The following is a 20,027-nucleotide window of genomic DNA, read 5'->3' on the forward strand; positions in this document are numbered from 1 at the left end:
GGAGGCCGTGACTACACACAGGGTATGGAGGTACAGTGTGTCTTACTTCCCACACTGATTGTATGAACCACCTGGAGGCCGTGTCGACACACAGGGTATGGAGGTACAGTGTGTCTTACTTCCCACACTGATTGTATGAACCACCTGGAGGCCGTGACTACACACAGGGTATGGAGGTACAGTGTGTCTTACTTCCCACACTGATTGTAAACACCACCTGGAGGCCGTGTCGACACACAGGGTATGGAGGTACAGTGTGTCTTACTTCCCACACTGATTGTATGAACCACCTGGAGGCCGTGACTACACACAGGGTATGGAGGTACAGTGTGTCTTACTTCCCACACTGATTGTATGAACCACCTGGAGGCCGTGTCGACACACAGGGTATGGAGGTACAGTGTGTCTTACTTCCCACACTGATTGTATGAACCACCTGGAGGCCGTGACTACACACAGGGTATGGAGGTACAGTGTGTCTTACTCCCCCCACTGATTGTAAACACCACCTGGAGGCCGTGTCGACACACAGGGTATGGAGGTACAGTGTGTCTTACTTCCCACACTGATTGTATGAACCACCTGGAGGCCGTGTCGACACACAGGGTATGGAGGTACAGTGTGTCTTACTTCCCACACTGATTGTATGAACCACCTGGAGGCCGTGTCGACACACAGGGTATGGAGGTACAGTGTGTCTTACTTCCCACACTGATTGTATGAACCACCTGGAGGCCGTGACTACACACAGGGTATGGAGGTACAGTGTGTCTTACTCCCCCCACTGATTGTAAACACCACCTGGAGGCCGTGTCGACACACAGGGTATGGAGGTACAGTGTGTCTTACTTCCCACACTGATTGTATGAACCACCTGGAGGCCGTGACTACACACAGGGTATGGAGGTACAGTGTGTCTTACTTCCCACACTGATTGTATGAACCACCTGGAGGCCGTGTCGACACACAGGGTATGGAGGTACAGTGTGTCTTACTTCCCACACTGATTGTATGAACCACCTGGAGGCCGTGACTACACACAGGGTATGGAGGTACAGTGTGTCTTACTTCCCACACTGATTGTATGAACCACCTGGAGGCCGTGTCGACACACAGGGTATGGAGGTACAGTGTGTCTTACTTCCCACACTGATTGTATGAACCACCTGGAGGCCGTGACTACACACAGGGTATGGAGGTACAGTGTGTCTTACTTCCCACACTGATTGTATGAACCACCTGGAGGCCGTGTCGACACACAGGGTATGGAGGTACAGTGTGTCTTACTTCCCCCACCGGTTGCATGTACCACCTGGAGGCCGTGACTGCACACAGGGTATGGCGGTACAGTGTGTCTTGTGCCGCCAGGTTGGACAAACTACAATACGTGTGTTTCTTAACTTTACTGTAGACAAGGAGATTGACTGGTAAGGGACATGTTTCCATGAGACGTTCCGAGTTTTAGACACATAGTCCACTGTCTTCAAGAGGGAATACACACTGTCAGTCATTGTGTTTCCTGCATGAACATACGTCCCGGTTGTGGGGCTGGTGCAATCACGGCATGTGAACTTGAATAGCATAACGCCTACCACTTGGCACTTGGCACGCATACACACAGATGGACATCAAGACGCACACAAACACCTCGCATATACCTGATGAAGGACACATTCATATACACGTGAGTACGCATGCACGCAGGCACACTCACAAACACACATAAGGCGGAATTTACCTGATGGACACACACACACAAAGGGCGCACACGCACACGCGCACACACACAGAGTAACCGTTACATTTGCTCCAGAATGTCACAGAAGTTGGCATCATCCATATGTTCCCTTTCGTGTTCTGCTGTGTGAATGCTGTGTGAATGCTGTGATGTCTAGTTATCACGTACCTGGTTACGGGATCCATCTCAATATTGCACTAATGTTCTCATGAACCTCCAACGGCACGAAAGAGCAGTAGAAAAAACTACGATTAATGTATATATCGATTGGTATATAAACGTGTTTTAAATTTGTAAAGAGTGCGTAATGTTTTAACAATACCAGTGCTTTCACAATAGTTGAAATGTAGTGAGACTATGGCTGTTTTAGCTGTACATATAGACGTACACGTAGTCCCAGAGCAGCAGGTGTTGCTTGCTACAAGAGATATGCTAAAATGAGAAGACCTATTATGTCGAGAAAATGGTCAGTCGAGATATTATTTTCACTGACCTCGTGCTCGACAAAATCGAGGCGCTATAGTCACACACCTATTCCTTGTGACAGTCGAGATGTCACCAGGATATAGAAGTATGACGCATATTGTCATTACACAGTTTCCTCAATATAGAGGAGTCATTTATTGCTATCAGCGGACACTTGTCAAATCTAAGAACATCAAGGATACTATATCTGACGAGGAAGACGTTGCCACCCCCACTACACACCACCGAGGTAACTGTTGTGGCGTTGTGACGCATGGCCTAAGGGGAAATAGCGTTCATCGTCCAAGCTTCCCAAGCTTGTCCAACACAGTAACCCCAGAGGTTAACCAATACATTGCTGCAAATTCTTTAAAGGTATAATATATGTTTTATTGCTTCTGCAAACTTCACTTACTACCAGAGACTTTGTTCACATCAGATCCAACAATATGTCCCTTTTATCAGTTTCACATGCCCGGGTTGCTACCATTGTCCGTGGTCGATATGTCAACACCATACATAATCCGTTATCAGCAATCTAGAGCTTTGTAGGACCTCTTGATTGAAAATTTGACAATTATCTGATCTCCCTTCTAACGCTCAACTTTCATCGGTACAAAACACTGTTTGATATGACAAACGCAACTACCGCATGGTCGTAGATCATCGAACATACACTGACAACGGAGGAGCGTACCTGAACCACAGAAGGTAGGTAACTCTCTGTATGGAATCCCATGATGGACTGTGTGCACAATAGTAAATCCCACGATCAGTTAAGTAGTGTTCACTGTAGTCAATCTCAGCATCACCTATATGGTGTTTACTATAGCAAATCTCAGCATCAGCTATATGGTGTTCACTGTAGTCAATCTCAGCATCTGCTATATGGTGTTCACTGTAGTCAATCTCAGCATCACCTATATGGTGTCTACTGTAGCAAATCTCAGCATCAGCTATATGGTGTTTACTGTAGCAAATCTCAGCATCAGCTATATGGTGTCTACTGTAGCAAATCTCAGCATCAGCTATATGGTGTCTACTGTAGCAAATCTCAGCATCTGCTATATGGTGTTTACTATAGCAAATCTCAGCATCAGCTATATGGTGTCTACTGTAGCAAATCTCAGCATCTGCTATATGGTGTTTACTATAATAGCAAATCTCAGCATCAGCTATATGGTGTTTACTATAGCAAATCTCAGCATCAGCTATATGGTGTCTACTGTAGCAAATCTCAGCATCTGCTATATGGTGTTTACTATAATAGCAAATCTCAGCATCAGCTATATGGTGTTTACTATAGCAAATCTCAGCATCAGCTATATGGTATTTACTATAGCAAATCACAGCATCAGCTATATGGTGTTTACTATAGCAAATCTCAACATCAGCTATATGGTGTTCACTGTAGTCAATCTCAGCATCTGCTATATGGTGTTCACTGTAGTCAATCTCAGCATCACCTATATGGTGTTTACTATAGCAAATCTCAGCATCAGCTATATGGTGTTCACTGTAGTCAATCTCAGCATCTGCTATATGGTGTTCACTGTAGTCAATCTCAGCATCACCTATATGGTGTCTACTGTAGCAAATCTCAGCATCAGCTATATGGTGTTTACTATAGCAAATCTCAGCATCAGCTATATGGTGTCTACTGTAGCAAATCTCAGCATCAGCTATATGGTGTCTACTGTAGCAAATCTCAGCATCTGCTATATGGTGTTTACTATAGCAAATCTCAGCATCAGCTATATGGTGTCTACTGTAGCAAATCTCAGCATCTGCTATATGGTGTTTACTATAATAGCAAATCTCAGCATCAGCTATATGGTGTTTACTATAGCAAATCTCAGCATCAGCTATATGGTGTCTACTGTAGCAAATCTCAGCATCTGCTATATGGTGTTTACTATAATAGCAAATCTCAGCATCAGCTATATGGTGTTTACTATAGCAAATCTCAGCATCAGCTATATGGTATTTACTATAGCAAATCACAGCATCAGCTATATGGTGTTTACTATAGCAAATCTCAGCATCAGCTATATGGTGTTCTCCACGGTAAATTACATGATCAACTAACTACACTCTTCAAAAAAAAAATAGGAAACGGAAAAAAATATCAATGAAGCAATGTGGAGCAATGCATTGCTATCGTTTTCATATTTCATGAGATTAACAGTGATCACAGTTATTACTCCTGTCCACCAGGTCATGTTGAAGTCAGTACCTCGTATGATCGCCTCCTGCTGCCACCACTGCCCAACACAGCCTTGATACAGATTGGATGTTTTATTGTGCTATCCTTGTGTCAAATGCAACATAGGTCATATTTGGGATAACACTTTCTTAGTAAAGTACAAATTCTAGTACTTTTTTGGGTTGAGTCCCATCCGTGATTCGAACCCGCACCCTCAGAGTCAGGCTCCTAACTTTGTGTGCTGGCGATTAGGTGCCTGATTCTGAGGGCCGGACTCAAACCATTCAAACACGATGTTGCCATGGTAATAATAGGAAATATCATAAAACATTCGCATGAGCACAAGATATTGAACTGGTGAGTGAGCTGGACTTAACACTGAACTCTCACAGCTGGGGACACATGGAAAAGTAGATCAGTCCATGACTTTTTGAGAAAAGGCTCGTGGAGATCAGAGCTTGAATCGATCTTGAGTAACGCATGCTTGTCGTAAGAGGGGACCAACCGGATCGAGTGCTTATCTCATTCATATCGACATATCCCTACTACGTAAATCGATGCTCATGTTGTTAATCACTGGAATATGTCTGTCCCAGATTCCATTATGTACAGACCGTCGCCATATAGCTGGAATGTTACTGAGTGAAGTATAAAACTAAATTCATTAATTCATCACTGACAACAGAAGAATTTGTCAGCGTGGACGGCCGGGTGATGCAGCTTCGTCCACGTACCGCCATGGATCATTGGCGAAATATTTTCAGTGAGTAGGGAGACTATAATTACATTCATGCAGACCAAAGTAGACTGGGAATGAAGCAGTAATCCGCTCTCAGCTGAGAGGTATTTAGGTGATAATGGGATTTACTGTAGTGAACACCAGATACACTCTTCAAAACAAAGAAACGACACCTGAATGAACAATCAGGTACAGCTAAAGTCCACACCAGTATCGACCCAGGCACGACACCTGGGCATACCGGAAACCATACACTGGACTGTCACTCATTCAAGTTATGTCCATATATAACATGCTCTTAAAACACAACGCTGTCAGGGGGAAGGGGCTCTGCAAAGGCAGGAACACAAATGATACCATTTAAGGAATGGGGGTTATCAGCAGAATGTATCCTCTACCTATTTCCACCTGTATTCAGCATTTGCTACAAGACGACACTGCAGTTCATTCCAAGAGCAGTGACTGCACCAACGACACATGTCATACAATACATAACTTACTAATTATCAATGGATAAAATGTAATCAAATGTCACAATGTCACTCTGAACACCCTTTTGCTTTAATAATATTTTAAAAGATTTCAAGATGAAATAAGTGTTTTCTGGGTTCATAGTATCTGCCGATCAGGTTCTGTTGTGCAGTCGGTACTAGATGTACCAAGTACCATGTGCATTTAAACATTTGGAAACTCTCATTCACTCACTCTCCCTCTCTCCCTCTCTCGCTCTCTGTCTATGTCACACACTCTCACTCCCCATTTCCGCGTCTCTCGCCACGTCACACACTCTCACTCCCCATTTCCCCGTCTCTCGCCATGTCACACACTCTCACTCCCCATTTCCCCGTCTCTCGCCAAGTCACACACACCCTCTCTCTTGCTCTCTTTCTCTCTCTCCATGTCACACACATCATACACTCTCTGTCTGTCTGTCTCTCTCTCTCTCTGTCTGTCTGTCTCTCGTACCTTTACCATTCCATCACCACACCCTCAAAAATGAATTATCAACTTATCAACTTTGTTGCGTTTTTACAGATATCTAGTATGTCCGGTAAATGTTTCAACCATTTCTGGAGTTTTATCCGTATATGGAGGTTTTATCGATATTTTCCAGCATCAGATAAAATACATAAATCACCAGCACCTGATAACACTAAAACCCGATAGACATTCACGTGCCAGGTGACAGATATAGGGAGGCTGAGATCAATGCGGTAACTTCTAGCTGCCCTACTGACCCCGGGCTCAGTGGGGATGAACCATGTCAGTCTGGAAGTCAGTGTTTGTGCAGGGCAAATGGGGTGACCATTTGACGTGATATATGGTCATTATGTCATGTACATTGTATACTGGTGCCAGCCCGGGCGATGATTCCCACTCTGCTACATCGTCTGCTCTGATCGCCTGCACGCATGTCATATACCTTCTTTGAGAGACAATTAGAAGTCATTGGGTCAGTGGGGAAGAATGTATGGAGGAACAGCTTCTTGAGAGTGACAATCCAGTGTCGGTTCTGACACCGTTATTAAGCAAGTGATTCTGCTTCCTATGTTCTGACATGATACCTACCTGTGCCTTGTGTACTCCTTTGCCTTTTGTACCCTTTCCCTATGTACTCCTGTGCAATGTTTATCCATGTGCCTTCTGTACTCCTGTGCCTTTTGTACCATTTCCCTGTGTACGTTTGTGTCCTGTGTATTTCTGTTTGTATCATGTGTACCCCTTTATTTTGTGTACTTCTGCATCTCGTGTGCAACTTTATCTTTTGTACAGCCGTGTCTTGCGTACAACCGTGTATTGTGTACCTCTGTGTCTTGTGTACCCCTGTGTCTTGAGTACTTTGTGTATTGACTACCTCGTGTCTGGAGTACTCCTGTGTCTTTCGTACCTGTGTCTTGTGTACACCTGTGTCTTGTGTACCCCTGTGCCTTGGGTACTCCTGTGTCTTGTGTACCTTTTTCGTATTGTCTATCCCTGTTCATTGTCTGTATGATAATATGACTGCTGTGTGTGGATGACTGTCAGTCCTAGCAACATGTGACGAGTATATTTAGCCTGACAGCTGCCTAACTGTTGCCGCTGGAGGTAAGACGGGGATTAACAGTATGTCTCCGGGCTATGAAGTCATTATTCACTAGTAGATACACACACTTTGTAAACACAACAGTAACACCTTATGTTATAAATATCTGATAACAACTTTGATAACACGTATTGCGTACTTACACCATTTTCATGATCAATTTATTGATTAACGTTGGTTACTTGGACGTGAAAGTCCATGTGGCTTATGTCTGTTGTGTGCGCTGTGCCGAGCCTGGCGATTAGTTCCTTCTATTTGGCTTCTATTTCAGATAGTTGTATGGTCGGCAGAAGAAGTCAGTGTCGTCTGTGTGGTTACATGCTTTACCTCTGTGCCCTGGGCTCAACTTAACATCTGATAATCAAACAAGCACATCAGTCAGAGCACATTAGCAGCATCCCCGGTTACGTCAGGGTGGGGTGGTGTCTGGCTAGAGACGTCGTTGTCATGGAAACAGACGGTTTTTCGGTCGTGTGTCGCTTCGCGCTCCTCGTAATCAACGGAATAGCCTTAGTAAGTAGATCTTCTACGAGAGTAAGTATAGAGACAGACAAAAGAAGCTCAACATCCAACAGTTTTCCTAGTGTCAGTATGTTACCATTTTTTACCATTTAACCTCAGCAAGCGAACTTACAAACGCTGTAGAACTTACGATCTTAACAGAATAGTTAAATGACCAGAAGAACGAGCACCCAGTTTATGGTAACTTGTGTCACCGTCAAGATTCAGATATTCAGATCACATGCGTATCGCCAACCGTGAACAAAGCCAGTTGCGTCGTTGAGTCGAGATGGGTTTTACGTCGGATCGGCATTACTGCAGCCATATAACGTATTCTATGACCCACAATGTTCGAATCGTGCTCTATATTACTGAGTTCTGGACTCGTGTGTCCTGATAAGTCATCGAAATGTGAAACAACAGGAATTTACCCTTGTAAATTCAACCTTTGTCTGGTCGCCACAAGGTCTAATTTGCATCATATGAGAGACACCACCACCAATAAGCCCTCAGCTAACGATGCTTGCTCCAACGATCCGTGAAGATCAGTGTTAGAATTGATCTTCAGCAACCCATGTTTGCCGTAGGAGGCGACTAACGACTAAGGAGCGACTTTGTTGACACATGTCGTCGTATCCCTACTGCGCAGATCGATACTCGTGCTGTTGATCACAAGACTGTCGGGGCCAGACTCGATATTAACAGACCGTCGCCATATAGCTGGAATATTGATGAGTGCGGCGTGAAACTTAACTTACTCACCTGCTTCAAAATATTATCCGTTTGGCATATGAAATATTTCCTCGGCGCCATACTCGTGCTTCCGTTCGTCCAAAGTACCCTTCACCATGACGATTCCAGTGCCACCGTGCATTACCCCAAACTACCACCTCCGCTTTGTGTTCTCGGGATAAAGTGTTATACAAACGCTGATCAGAGAACCGCCATCAAGCTACTAGTCATATACGAAAAAAGACTATGAAATCACTTGTGGTCGATTCTTAATGTCATCAGACTGCTGATGTCCAATACAAAATGGTCATAACTTGATATCTTTCAGCAATACCAAGGATATCTGCTTCACGACGGGTGCACATATTGCATGTTAAGCATAGCACCTAGAGAACTAGAAACAATGTCCGTTGCCCTCGGGGGCATGACATGACATGACATGGCTACAAAAATCATAGATGTTGTGTTTTCCATGCTTGTTGATCTTCCACCATTGTAAGATATCTGTACCATAGTCAGTAGATCTTCCGCTGTCCAGTCTGTGGATCTTCCGTTAGTTCCCAAATTTTCAAGCACATTCAGTAGATCTTCCACCAGCCATTTGGTCTTATACCATTGATGTGGTCAATATGTCACTACAATGGGTTACTGTGTCATTTGTGTACAATGTTTCGTTACAATATGTCGGTAATATATGTATCAACATTGGGGATGTGTGTGTAAAAACAATGCGCAAAGAAAACATGCAACAACAATCCTTACTATGAGCATGTACAGTGCCGGTGTGAAATTGTAGAGGTAGACACAGGTGCAATTGTATGTGTAGGTACTATATATGTGTGGATTATGTTGGCTTGGTGAACGTTGGATGCGAACTGCCGAGTAATTAGGTTCACGCCAGCCTAAGTGTTGTATTTGAACTGCCGGGTAATATGGTTGATGCCGGACTGAGCGCTGTTGCCATGCAGAGAACCTTGTCTCTGTGCTGCAGGTGAAGAGTATTGACTTCATCATCCTCGGGGCTGTCATGTCCACCATGAAACCCCTTCTGGACGTCACCGTCACGCAGATGGACGTTGTCGACGTGGCCAGAGGGAAGGAAGTGTACTCGGACATCAGCCTCTTCTTCTTGATAGCTGGACCACTCGCCTTCCTCGTCAGCCTGTTCGGCTTCTTCGGCGCTCGACAGAGGAAACGTATATCCCTGGCTTTGGTGAGTTAGAGGTTGTAATGACGTGTTACCATCCAGAATATCGTTACAGAGTAGGGGCATGCGTTTGCGGGTGTGTGCTTGCTTGGTGACTGATACCTGTGCATTACAGTGTGTGTGGTGCATGTCTGTGAAAGGCTTATGAAGACAGCTGTTCGGCATGACACATCTCCAACGTAAACAAAACATTGCGTGCTGCAGAGTCACGGTGGACTATGTTACATTCCACTGATTTGGTATCTGCTATGAAAGGGATGGGTTCTGAGGGCAGCTCGGATGAAGCCTTTTGTGATGCAAGTTTGGATATACATTTATTATATTTCAATTTGTTAAAGGGGCATGTCAGTGGTTAAAGCATTCGCTTGTCATGATGAAGACCGGAGTTTGTTTCCCCTCATGGCTGCAGTGTGTGAAATCTATGTTTGGTGTCCTCTGTAATGATATTGCCGGAATATTGCTAAAGGTGGCGTAATACAGTACTCACTCACTTTATTTAAAGAGAGCTTTGTCTCGTACGTGAGACTCATAATCAAAATGTTTTGAAAATATTCATATATTCGGCACATAGTTGTTGGAGATGTACACGGGTGATTGTACTCATTCACACCGACGTTTCTCGTGTCACTGATGCCATCTCTCTTTCAGTACATAATACTGCAGGTTATCCTCATCATCATCGTTGTTGTGTACAGCATCGTCCGCGTCCCAACCCCCTTCGAGGTAGGTGACTTGGACTACATACTCACGCGACACCACCGCTGGCCGTCACGTGGTGTGGTGACATCAAGTACGTGACATAATGGTGGCTAAAACCACATGTCAGTAGGTTGTGTTTTCTGGCAAACATTATCTCAGTTATTGTTTCAAATGTAAGAACTTTCCTTTACAACTGCTGTGATCCAAGCCATGTTCATCTCACAGTCGAGATTACTGAGACTGCTACACCAGCTCTACCGTCATATTAATATCATTATATTAATACGCGTACACAATATGTTTGGCCGGAATTGTATGACATTGAATTTATATGAAACAAGCTGACATGAGGACGTATGATTTGATTGGAACAGAACCCCGACACCAAGTGGCAGCAGTTGTCCAACTTGTTGATGGCCACAGTCATCCTGGTGTGTGCAATACAGGTAAATGAATTAAACCCACCTGGTGTGTACAATACAGGTAAATGCGTTACAGCTGGTGTGTGCAATACAGCTATATACACTATTTCTGGTGTTTGCAATAGAGGTAAACACGTTATGTCTGGTGTGTGCGACAGGAACAAAAGTGTTACAGTACACGTGGCTTTAATAACTGCCGATGGACACATGCCTGTTGCTTTATAACTGTTGCTGTACGCGTGTCTGTATGATTTAACAACTGTACGGCTTAACAACTACCGATGTACACGTGTCTGTACGGCTTAACAACTGCCGATGTACATGTGTCTGTATGTCTTAACAACTGCCGATGTACACGTGTCTGTATGGCTTACCAACTGTCGATGTACAGCGTGTCTGTATGGCTTAACAACTGCCGATGTACACGTGTCTGTATGGCTTAACAACTGCCGATGTACAACGTGTCTGTATGGCTTAACAACTGCCGATGTACATCGTGGCCATATTGTTTAACAACTGCCGATGTACACGTGTCTCTATTGCTTAACAACTGCCGATGTACACGTGTGTCCATGGCTTAACAACTGCCGATGTACACGTCTGTATGGCTTAACAACTGCCGATGTACATGTGTCTGTATGGCTTAACAGCTGCCGATGTACAACAGGACTGTATGACGTAACAACTGTGGATGTACACGTGTCTGTATGGCTTAACAACTGTGGATGTACACGTGTCTGTATGGCTTAACAACTGCCGATGTACACGTGTCTGTGTGCCTTACAAACTGCTGATGTACACGTGATTACACGATGCCATTTAGAAAGTGGTCAAATGCAACATATGTCATATTTGGGATTTCACTTTCTTAGTAAAGTACAAATTCTAGTACTTTTTTCGGTTGAGTCCCATCCGGGATTCGAACCCGCACCCTCAGAGTCAGGCACCTAATCGCCAGCACACAAAGTCAGCCGCCTAGCCCGCTCAGTCACCGCGACTTCCATCGTCGTAATTCTGTTTTCACCTAGAAACCACTGTTCTTGTTTAGCTAAACGTCCACCTCTTCGAAAAACAACAATATTGGTTTTATCGAGGTTAACCTTTAAACCGGAGTGTTCCGTAAAATCATGTAATATGTTCAGTTGGTTTTGTAATCCAGGGACAGTATCTGAGATAAGTAAAACGTCGTCTGCAAACATGAGTTGTAGAACATCTAGCAAATCAAGGAAAAGTTGTATGCCATATTTACCATACTTTGATAGCTCATCTGACAGTTCACTTATGAAGAGAGAAAACAATATCGAGCTAAGAACACAGCCTTGTTTTAGACCTACTAGACAATCAAAATAATTGGAGAGGTCATTATTACATCTAACACAAGCCTTTACAGATTGATATATATTAAGAATTGAATTTAACATTTTCCCTCCCATGCCAGTTTTACATAAACATGTCCATAGTTTTGATCTGTCAACAGAATCAAAGGTTTTCTTGAAGTCTATCTGAAAGCGTAACAACTGCCGATGTACAACGTGGCTTTATGTATATATCACTACCCGTGATAAATGTTCATTCACACATTATGTTACACATTCACAGAAATACTGGCGTATTGGTGTATCTCCCGTTTGTATGAAAGAGATGTATTTTAAGAGATTTTTCAAAGTTAGAAATTGCCCTTTAACAAGGCCATCCTATGTGAACTTGGGCGGTATCCACTGCATGTCTTTGGGAAGATCAAAGTAAATACATTTTGGGTTACCCTGCTACACATGAATCAAGAACGTTATCCTATACAGTGTTGTAAGATGCTCAAAACTTTGGACAGTGTGGACAAAATGAATCGGGTGTCAAGTGTGAGATCTATTTTATTCAAAAACAAATTTTCAAATGTATATGGTTAACCAAGGTGTTGCCGATGTATCCTTCGAACAACGAGATATAGCCTACCAGACTTGGCATAATGATATTTGCGGCTTAACGTTTCTCAGATACTATTCACAATGCAAATATGACCTTCACCTGGAACCGTAGGTCACTGAATTGAAAACAAATACTTAATACTTGTGTACTGCAAATTCCGAAAACGATATCCCCATAACAGACTATTTGTGTACTGCATGCAATGACATGAATGTTGAAGACAAGACGCGTGTGTTTTTTAATGTAAATACTACTGATGTGAAAAGTACTTAGTAAAACTTCGAAAAGTGTATAGACGTCTATCAACCTAAGAATCGATCTTCAAATAAAGATGCAGTCATGTAATATATTTTACTGCTTATTTCCGAATAATGTACTCCAAACAAGATCTGGATCCAGATCACCACAATACATTGACTATTTATCTGCATAACTGTGTTATAGGTCATTAGGCCGATATTACGCAAATAAGCTGCCTGTCTGTGTGGCAAGATAGCTATAAGTGTGGACTTCCTGTGCTGCTATCATAGACACAACTGTACTAATTACACATGAATCGCCCAGGCCGTACTGCCGAATACTCTGAGCAGTTGTAATTACAAAACAGCACTTCCAAAGTATACGTTCGTATTAGAGTGTTTGCACCACGAGAGTCTAACACGTGTTATATTGTATACATGTTCCAGGGCATTGCCATCTTCCTAGCCGTAGTAGTCATCTCGACCCTGCGAGAGACTGACAAAGTCCATCCAACTCCACGTGAGTGTGTATAACAGTAGCTTGCAGCTCACCAGCAGTTGCCTTCCGCCGTGTGTAGTCAAGCAAAAAAACACTGACAGCTGACCAGTACTTGTACCTTCCGCTGTATGTAGTCAAACAAACAAACATTGACACCTCACTTCTGCTGTACGGAGTCAAGCAAACAACCATTGACAGCTCACTTCCGCTGTATGCTGTCTAGCAAACGAAGTCGGTATCTTATTGACAAATCACCAGCAGTTGCCTTCCACTGTATGTTGTCTAGGAAACAAAGTCGGTATCTAAATGACAAATCACCAGCAGTTGCCTTCCACTGTATGTTGTCTAGGAAACAAAGTCGGTATCTAAATGACAAATCACCAGCAGTTGCCTTCCACTGTATGTTGTCTAGCAAACAAAGTCGTTATCTTATTTACAAATCACCAGCAGATGCCTTCCACTGTATGTTGTCTAGCAAACAAAGTCGGTATCTTATTGACAAATCACCAGCAGTTGCCTTCCACTGTATGTTGTCTAGCAAACAAAGTCGGTATCATATTGACAAATCACCAGCAGATGCCTTCCACTGTATGTTGTCTAGCAAACAAAGTCGGTATCTTATTGACAAAGTGTCTAAGTGTGTATTTTTCAAACTCTACGCTCCTTCCAATCCTTGCGAACACTGCCGTACAGCGACCTCTGCCGTACAGCGACCTCTGCCGTGCAGCGACCTCTGTCGTACAACGACCTCTGACAGACGGAAACCTGGAAAAAGTGGAAATCTCAAATTGAGGCTGTGTCGCTAGAAATCTCTGGCGGCTTTGTACGGAACTGATGTCATATCAGTCTCGTTTGCAAGCGCCCTCGGTCTTCTCAACAGCACTCCTTCGTCGGGCAGTTAATGCTTCTGCATATGATAATCAACCCCTGGAACCACGGCCCTACAGAGTGCAGTGATGGGGTGACTGTCCGTCTGCGTTTGCAGTGATCGCGTGCTTGTTTTGGTAGTGAATGTATGATCGGTGTTGAAAATTTAGTCACCATTTGTGAAACATGAACAGTATGGCTGAAATATTAGCATTTCATGAATGCACTGGATATGGTTATTATAAATAGAACGTTTCAAGTTGCTAGGTTAAACATGAAGGAAGCAATCATTTGGTACTTCGCTGTAGTAATTCTTTATCTCGAGTTACAATGAATCACGCATGATATACAGAAATTACCGATATAAGGGAGATAACTCTAGGCAAATTCTAGCAATGGCTACAAAATGTATTGCACCCTTGCTTCAAACAATTCAGAGTTAACATAGGGAACATAAACAAACATCGAGGGTACCTAAACCCATATTCGCCTCCTGGCCAGTGAACAGCTTGTATTGTGTGTATACTAAGTAGTGGTTACATGGGTTTATTATCCTGGGTGGGAGATAGGGAGGTGAAACAATCAATGCCTGGTCTGTCTGTCCTCTGCCGACCACCATTGACGAACAAATTGAATCTGCTTTCATCTGTGAAGAGCACACGAGACCACTGGCCGTGATGTCTACTCCATCTCAAACGCGCTTGCCTGTGACGTGGTGTTAGTGGTGTTAGTGGTGTTAGTGGTGGACGAAATGCAAGTCGCCTACAACGGAGTCCCGCTGCCTTTAAACGTCGACAACCGGTGCTCCTGGATATCCTTACATTGTTAACATTGAAGTGTTTTGTTGGAAGATCTGCTGCGTTAAAGAATCGGTGTCATAATAGCGTTAATCATGTGAATATCATCTAAGACTGCTGACTAGTTTGAATTCTTGAAATCTCTGCCACAGTCTACCAACACCATCCTGAATTACTTAAAAGCAGATAGCAACCTACTGCTGAATTTGACCAGGTCTATGGTCTGACACAGTCCCCGAACCACAGTATTTTCCATACATCCTAGCCTCCCGGCAGTGCTTAAGTCCCAAATGAATCAAGTCTAAATTTCCCCTGGTTCAGAATCCCTTGTCTCCTCAGGACTACCTTTTCAATTTATAATAGGTTTGTTGGTTGCCATCATAATTTTGATTATCTAAACATTAGTCTAGATCTGACACGTTTCATGAAGTGTAAACAAACGGATTTCCATGTCGACATTTTGATGAAAATGTGTGTTATTTGAAACAGAATGTATCGCACATCAAAGAACTAAATGTGTTTCCCATACTGTTAAGAGGCTTTGTAGAAAACCCAGTTGTATTTGTTTGGAACAACAAGAGTCAACAACAAGATGACATATCCACCCGGCCCCTGTATACTAGTATTTGAAATGACAAATCATCTGACAGTTACTTGATGTTTTAGACTAAGTCTGAATTATTTCCATGGAAATCATGAAAAAAATAAATGCCATGATATAGATGTAAACAGCAAAAGGCTCCACTTCAAGACCTGTCTCATATATCTGCCAAGTTCTGTTGAAAGATATCAAATGGTTTTCGAGTTGTGCTCTGGAAATGAAGCCCATCCCTCCATGTTGAGACTAAGTCCGAATTGTTTCCATGGAAACTGGAAAAAATAAAAATGCCAAAACTTTGTAAATAGCAAAAGGCACCACTTTGTTGTCTGCCTCAAATATCTGCAAAGTTTTGCTGAAAGATATTAAATAATTTTCGAGTTGTGCTCCTGAAACGAAACACACCTCTCACTTTGAGACAAAGTCCAAACGTTTCCATGGGAAACCGAGAAAATAAGAAATTGCAAAAACCTGTAAATAGCAAAAGGCACCACTTTAGGTTCTGAGTGATAATATCTACCAAGTTTTGCAGAAAAAATATTCAACAGTTTTTGAGTTATGATCCGGAAACAAACCCACCCCACCACTGAACTAATACCAAAACGTTCCATGGAAAAACAACAAAAATATAAATGCCAAAACTCTGTAAATAGCAAAAGGCACAACCGTAGGTTGAGATTACTGTATCTATCAGTTTTGGTAAAAAAATATTGAATGGTTTTTGATTTATGCTCCGGAAACAAAATGATTGCGGACCGACGGACAGACAGACGAAGCGTCAACTATATCCCCCCGCAATACATGCCAGGGAGAAAAACGAAGATTTTACAACTTTTAAAAATTGTTGTTACTAATAGTTTGGCCCTTCATCAATGACGCTAGCAGACTTTGGGGTGAATTTAGCCTTCCTTCAACACCATTACTATGGCGGTTGGGTATGCTAGAAGTTATGTCGAACAATTTCCCATATGGGTAGAAGGTGTGAAGACCATTTCTGGTGTCCCTCGAGAGGAAATTGCTGGAATATCCCTAAAGGCGGCGTAAAACTAAATTCACAACACCGGTAATGGCGTGTAATTCCATTAATATATTTGGAACTACAAATATCCCTGAATACGTCTTATGAAAATTATTCAGAGAATATAATAGTACAAAAAGTACGAATTGTTCTTTCCACGTCTCACATGATACACGGATTGATTGTATGTACTCCACATTGAGGAAACCTTTGTGTCTACATGTTTGTCTGTGTGGTGACCACTGATCAGCTGGTCAACAACAAATCTCTGTGAGTAGTTGTGAGTATGTTAATGGAAAGTCGGAGTATGACGCATATTTCCGCCAAATGACATCACTTATTTCCACACTTTAGCGATACATCCTGGATATGTGTCCCTGGTTCGCTTTCTTGCTTAGAGAACTAACTGTGGCTTAAGGTACTATGCCCAGAGATTTTTTTTGTTTTTGCAGATGTGTAATGTCTTTTTAGTACCCTCAGGTTGGCTTGATATACATTGTCATACGTGAACGCTTGGTAATTATGAATTATTGCCTTTGTTTTTGTTAAGTTTTATGGTCATTGTCCCTATTTTCAAATCTCCGTGTTTCTGTGATTGTGATTGACAACTGCAGACAGGTCATCCATAGAAGGGCAATGTCCACACCTAACCCCGTCATTCGTGTTGCTCGGTCTGAAACTGACTGAAAATATACTTTGTTACATATACCTACTTATTTCAAATATTCTATACATTTTGAGAAAACGTGTACAGAAATTTCCGATTAGTGCATATTCCAAATTTCCGATCACTGAATTATGTGTTCACTGTACTCCCGCGATCACTTCACTGAATATCAGGTTTACATATTGTACAATAACTTCTTCAGTTTTCATCTGAATGACTTCCTCTTCCTCCGAGGGTACTACTGGTGATACCTGTTCCTCAGAGGGTACTGTTGGTGATACCTGATCCTCAGAGGGTACTACTGGTGATACCTGTTCCTCAGAGGGTACTGCTGGTGATACCTGTTCCTCAGAGGGTACTGTTGGTGATACCTGATCCTCAGAGGGTACTACTGGTGATACCTGTTCCTCAGAGGGTACTGCTGGTGATACCTGTTCCTCAGAGGGTACTGCTGGTGATACCTGTTCCTCAGGGGGTACTGCTGGTGATACCTGTTTCTCAGAGGGTACTACTGGTGATACCTGTTCCTCAGAGGGTACTACTGGTGATACCTGTTTCTCAGAGGGTACTGCTGGTGATACCTGTTCCTCAGAGGGTACTGCTGGTGATACCTGTTCCTCAGAGGGTACTGCTGGTGATACCTGTTCCTCAGAGGGTACTGCTGGTGATACCTGTTCCTCAGAGGGTACTGCTGGTGATATCTGTTCCTCAGAGGGTACTACTGGTGATACCTGTTAACTCTGTTTGTCATTCATAGGATAAAATGGAGATATATTTGACATAAAATCAGTAATTGTCTACTTGAAAAGACATGATCTGCCGATAAACGACGATTGCTTTCTTCATGTTTAACCTAGAAACTTGAAACTTTCTGTATATCACCATCAGGACCTGCGCATTCGTGAAATGTTAATATTTACACGACATTGTTCGTGTTTCGCAAATGGTGACTAGACATTAACACCGACCTTACATTCGTCGCCGAAACAAGCACGCGATCACTGCAAATGCAGGCGGACAGTCACCCCATCATTGCACCTCTGCAGGACAGTGGTTCCAGGGGGTGATAATGCCCTGAAAAATAGCGTAAAAATAGCGAGAAAAATAGTAGTACAAGTATTGGAGTAATAGGGGCGTGTAGCACTGCTGACGTAAGAGGTGCAGCAATGGTTGACGTCACATAGGGATGTTGAAACGCCAACCTAATATTATCATGTGGAAGGTGTGTCTTCCGTCTGTCTTTGGTCACCGCGCACTTGGAAGAATTTTACATTTTAGGATAAGTAATGATACTTATAATTAAAATGATGTAACTTGCATATAATAAATATTTTGCAATTGTTTGTGTACACCCAGGGGAAGGTCATGCTACAGACAGATCCCAGCGTCCCCCGCCAAACTTCAGACGGGGCAGTTACCATTAACCGCCAGAAGCTAGGCTGACGACAGTTTCCAGAGTTGACGCACCCTCAGTCGACATCATCACACGACGTATCAGATACGACAATTGTAAACTCAAGGTCAATCTAAACGTCTTCAGCCATATATGTTTGTGCATGGCCGGGCTACCAGAGTGTTGGCTCGTTGTAGAGCGCTGTGTCAGTGGTGACATCCCCACAGCCCTCCCTATTGTCAAGTCTGAAATTCAGACAACTGTTGTGTGGTTTGCTGATCGTATTGGTTCACTGTTTGTGATTAATTTGATCTGTATTTCAAACTCTCGAGATTCAGTGGAAAAAGGTTACGACTGATGTCATCAACACTTATTTGGACTTGTTCCCTAGGTTCTGTTTTATGGGGATTTTATGAGTGTTTATGTGAGGTGGTTTCATGAAATCTGATCATCAGTAGATCTAGATCTATGTGATAGTAAACAAATACAATATGAGCTTATGAAAAGGTCAGAATCGTACATCGGGCTCTGGGGCTGGGCTGGGTAACCCGGATACCCGGGAGAGGTGGGCAGTGGGTTGGACCCGGATACCCGGGAGAGGTGGGCAGTGGGTTGGACCCGGATACCCGGGAGAGGTGGGCAGTGGGTTGGACCCGGATACCCGTTTCAATACCCATGTCCGCTTTGATCACGTGGCTAATAAATAAAGAATTGATTGAAAGTGTTTTAATGTCATAACTTTGTTTACAATGGGATTGCTCCCTGGTGTCTGAGATTGTGGACAAACGTGCACTGAAAACTGACAAAATATCAACTGTCGACAACTACTATGTCAGGCGTAACATAGGTTACAAGTGGTCAAATGCTTAAATATTAAAGACACAGGAACGCAGACATCCGCTTCAAATAGAGTCTGAGGGACCGCTCAGCGTTCACATACCTTATTCAATAGTATCCAGTTATCAGGATCACCATGCCACATAAAAAGAATTATTTAACTGACATATCTGGATTGGAAAGAAAACTAAACCACGTTGAAACATGTACAACTAGAAGCCAAAGTCATCAATATCCCCGCAATAGTAGACTACTCGTCCTGGATATGACATCTAGTTATGTCAATGTCAAATAATTATATTGTTCTTCAAACCGATATAACGAATCCAGACAAATGTGAGCTATTCCTATACTGGCATGCTTGCATCAACAACAGGCTGCATGAGTGCTTGCATGT

At 42.9% G+C, this 20,027-nt stretch overlaps 1 protein-coding gene across 1 annotated transcript; it reads left to right on the forward strand.

Moving 5' to 3' along the window:
- The first annotated feature begins 7,397 nt into the window (after positions 1-7,397).
- On the forward strand, positions 7,398-19,514 carry LOC137277526 (uncharacterized). Its single transcript, XM_067809339.1, has 6 exons — positions 7,398-7,744; positions 9,456-9,677; positions 10,320-10,394; positions 10,745-10,816; positions 13,402-13,474; positions 18,757-19,514. The coding sequence occupies exons 1-6, from the start codon at positions 7,679-7,681 to the stop codon at positions 18,822-18,824; spliced, it is 576 nt and encodes a 191-aa protein (XP_067665440.1). The 5' UTR covers positions 7,398-7,678; the 3' UTR covers positions 18,825-19,514.
- Positions 19,515-20,027: the final 513 nt, after the last annotated feature.

The sequence above is a fragment of the Haliotis asinina genome, chromosome 1 (genome assembly GCF_037392515.1).
Source record: "Haliotis asinina isolate JCU_RB_2024 chromosome 1, JCU_Hal_asi_v2, whole genome shotgun sequence".
Taxonomy (NCBI): Eukaryota; Metazoa; Mollusca; class Gastropoda; order Lepetellida; family Haliotidae; genus Haliotis; species Haliotis asinina.

Excerpts from the sequence above, each read along its gene's own strand:
- LOC137277526 (XM_067809339.1), top strand. The coding sequence starts at position 7,679 with ATGGAAACAGACGGTTTTTCGGTCGTGTGTCGCTTCGCGCTCCTCGTA. Across the intron at positions 7,745-9,455 it reads TAATCAACGGAATAGCCTTA|GTGAAGAGTATTGACTTCAT; the intron begins GTAAGTAGATCT and ends TCTGTGCTGCAG. Across the intron at positions 9,678-10,319 it reads AACGTATATCCCTGGCTTTG|TACATAATACTGCAGGTTAT; the intron begins GTGAGTTAGAGG and ends TCTCTCTTTCAG.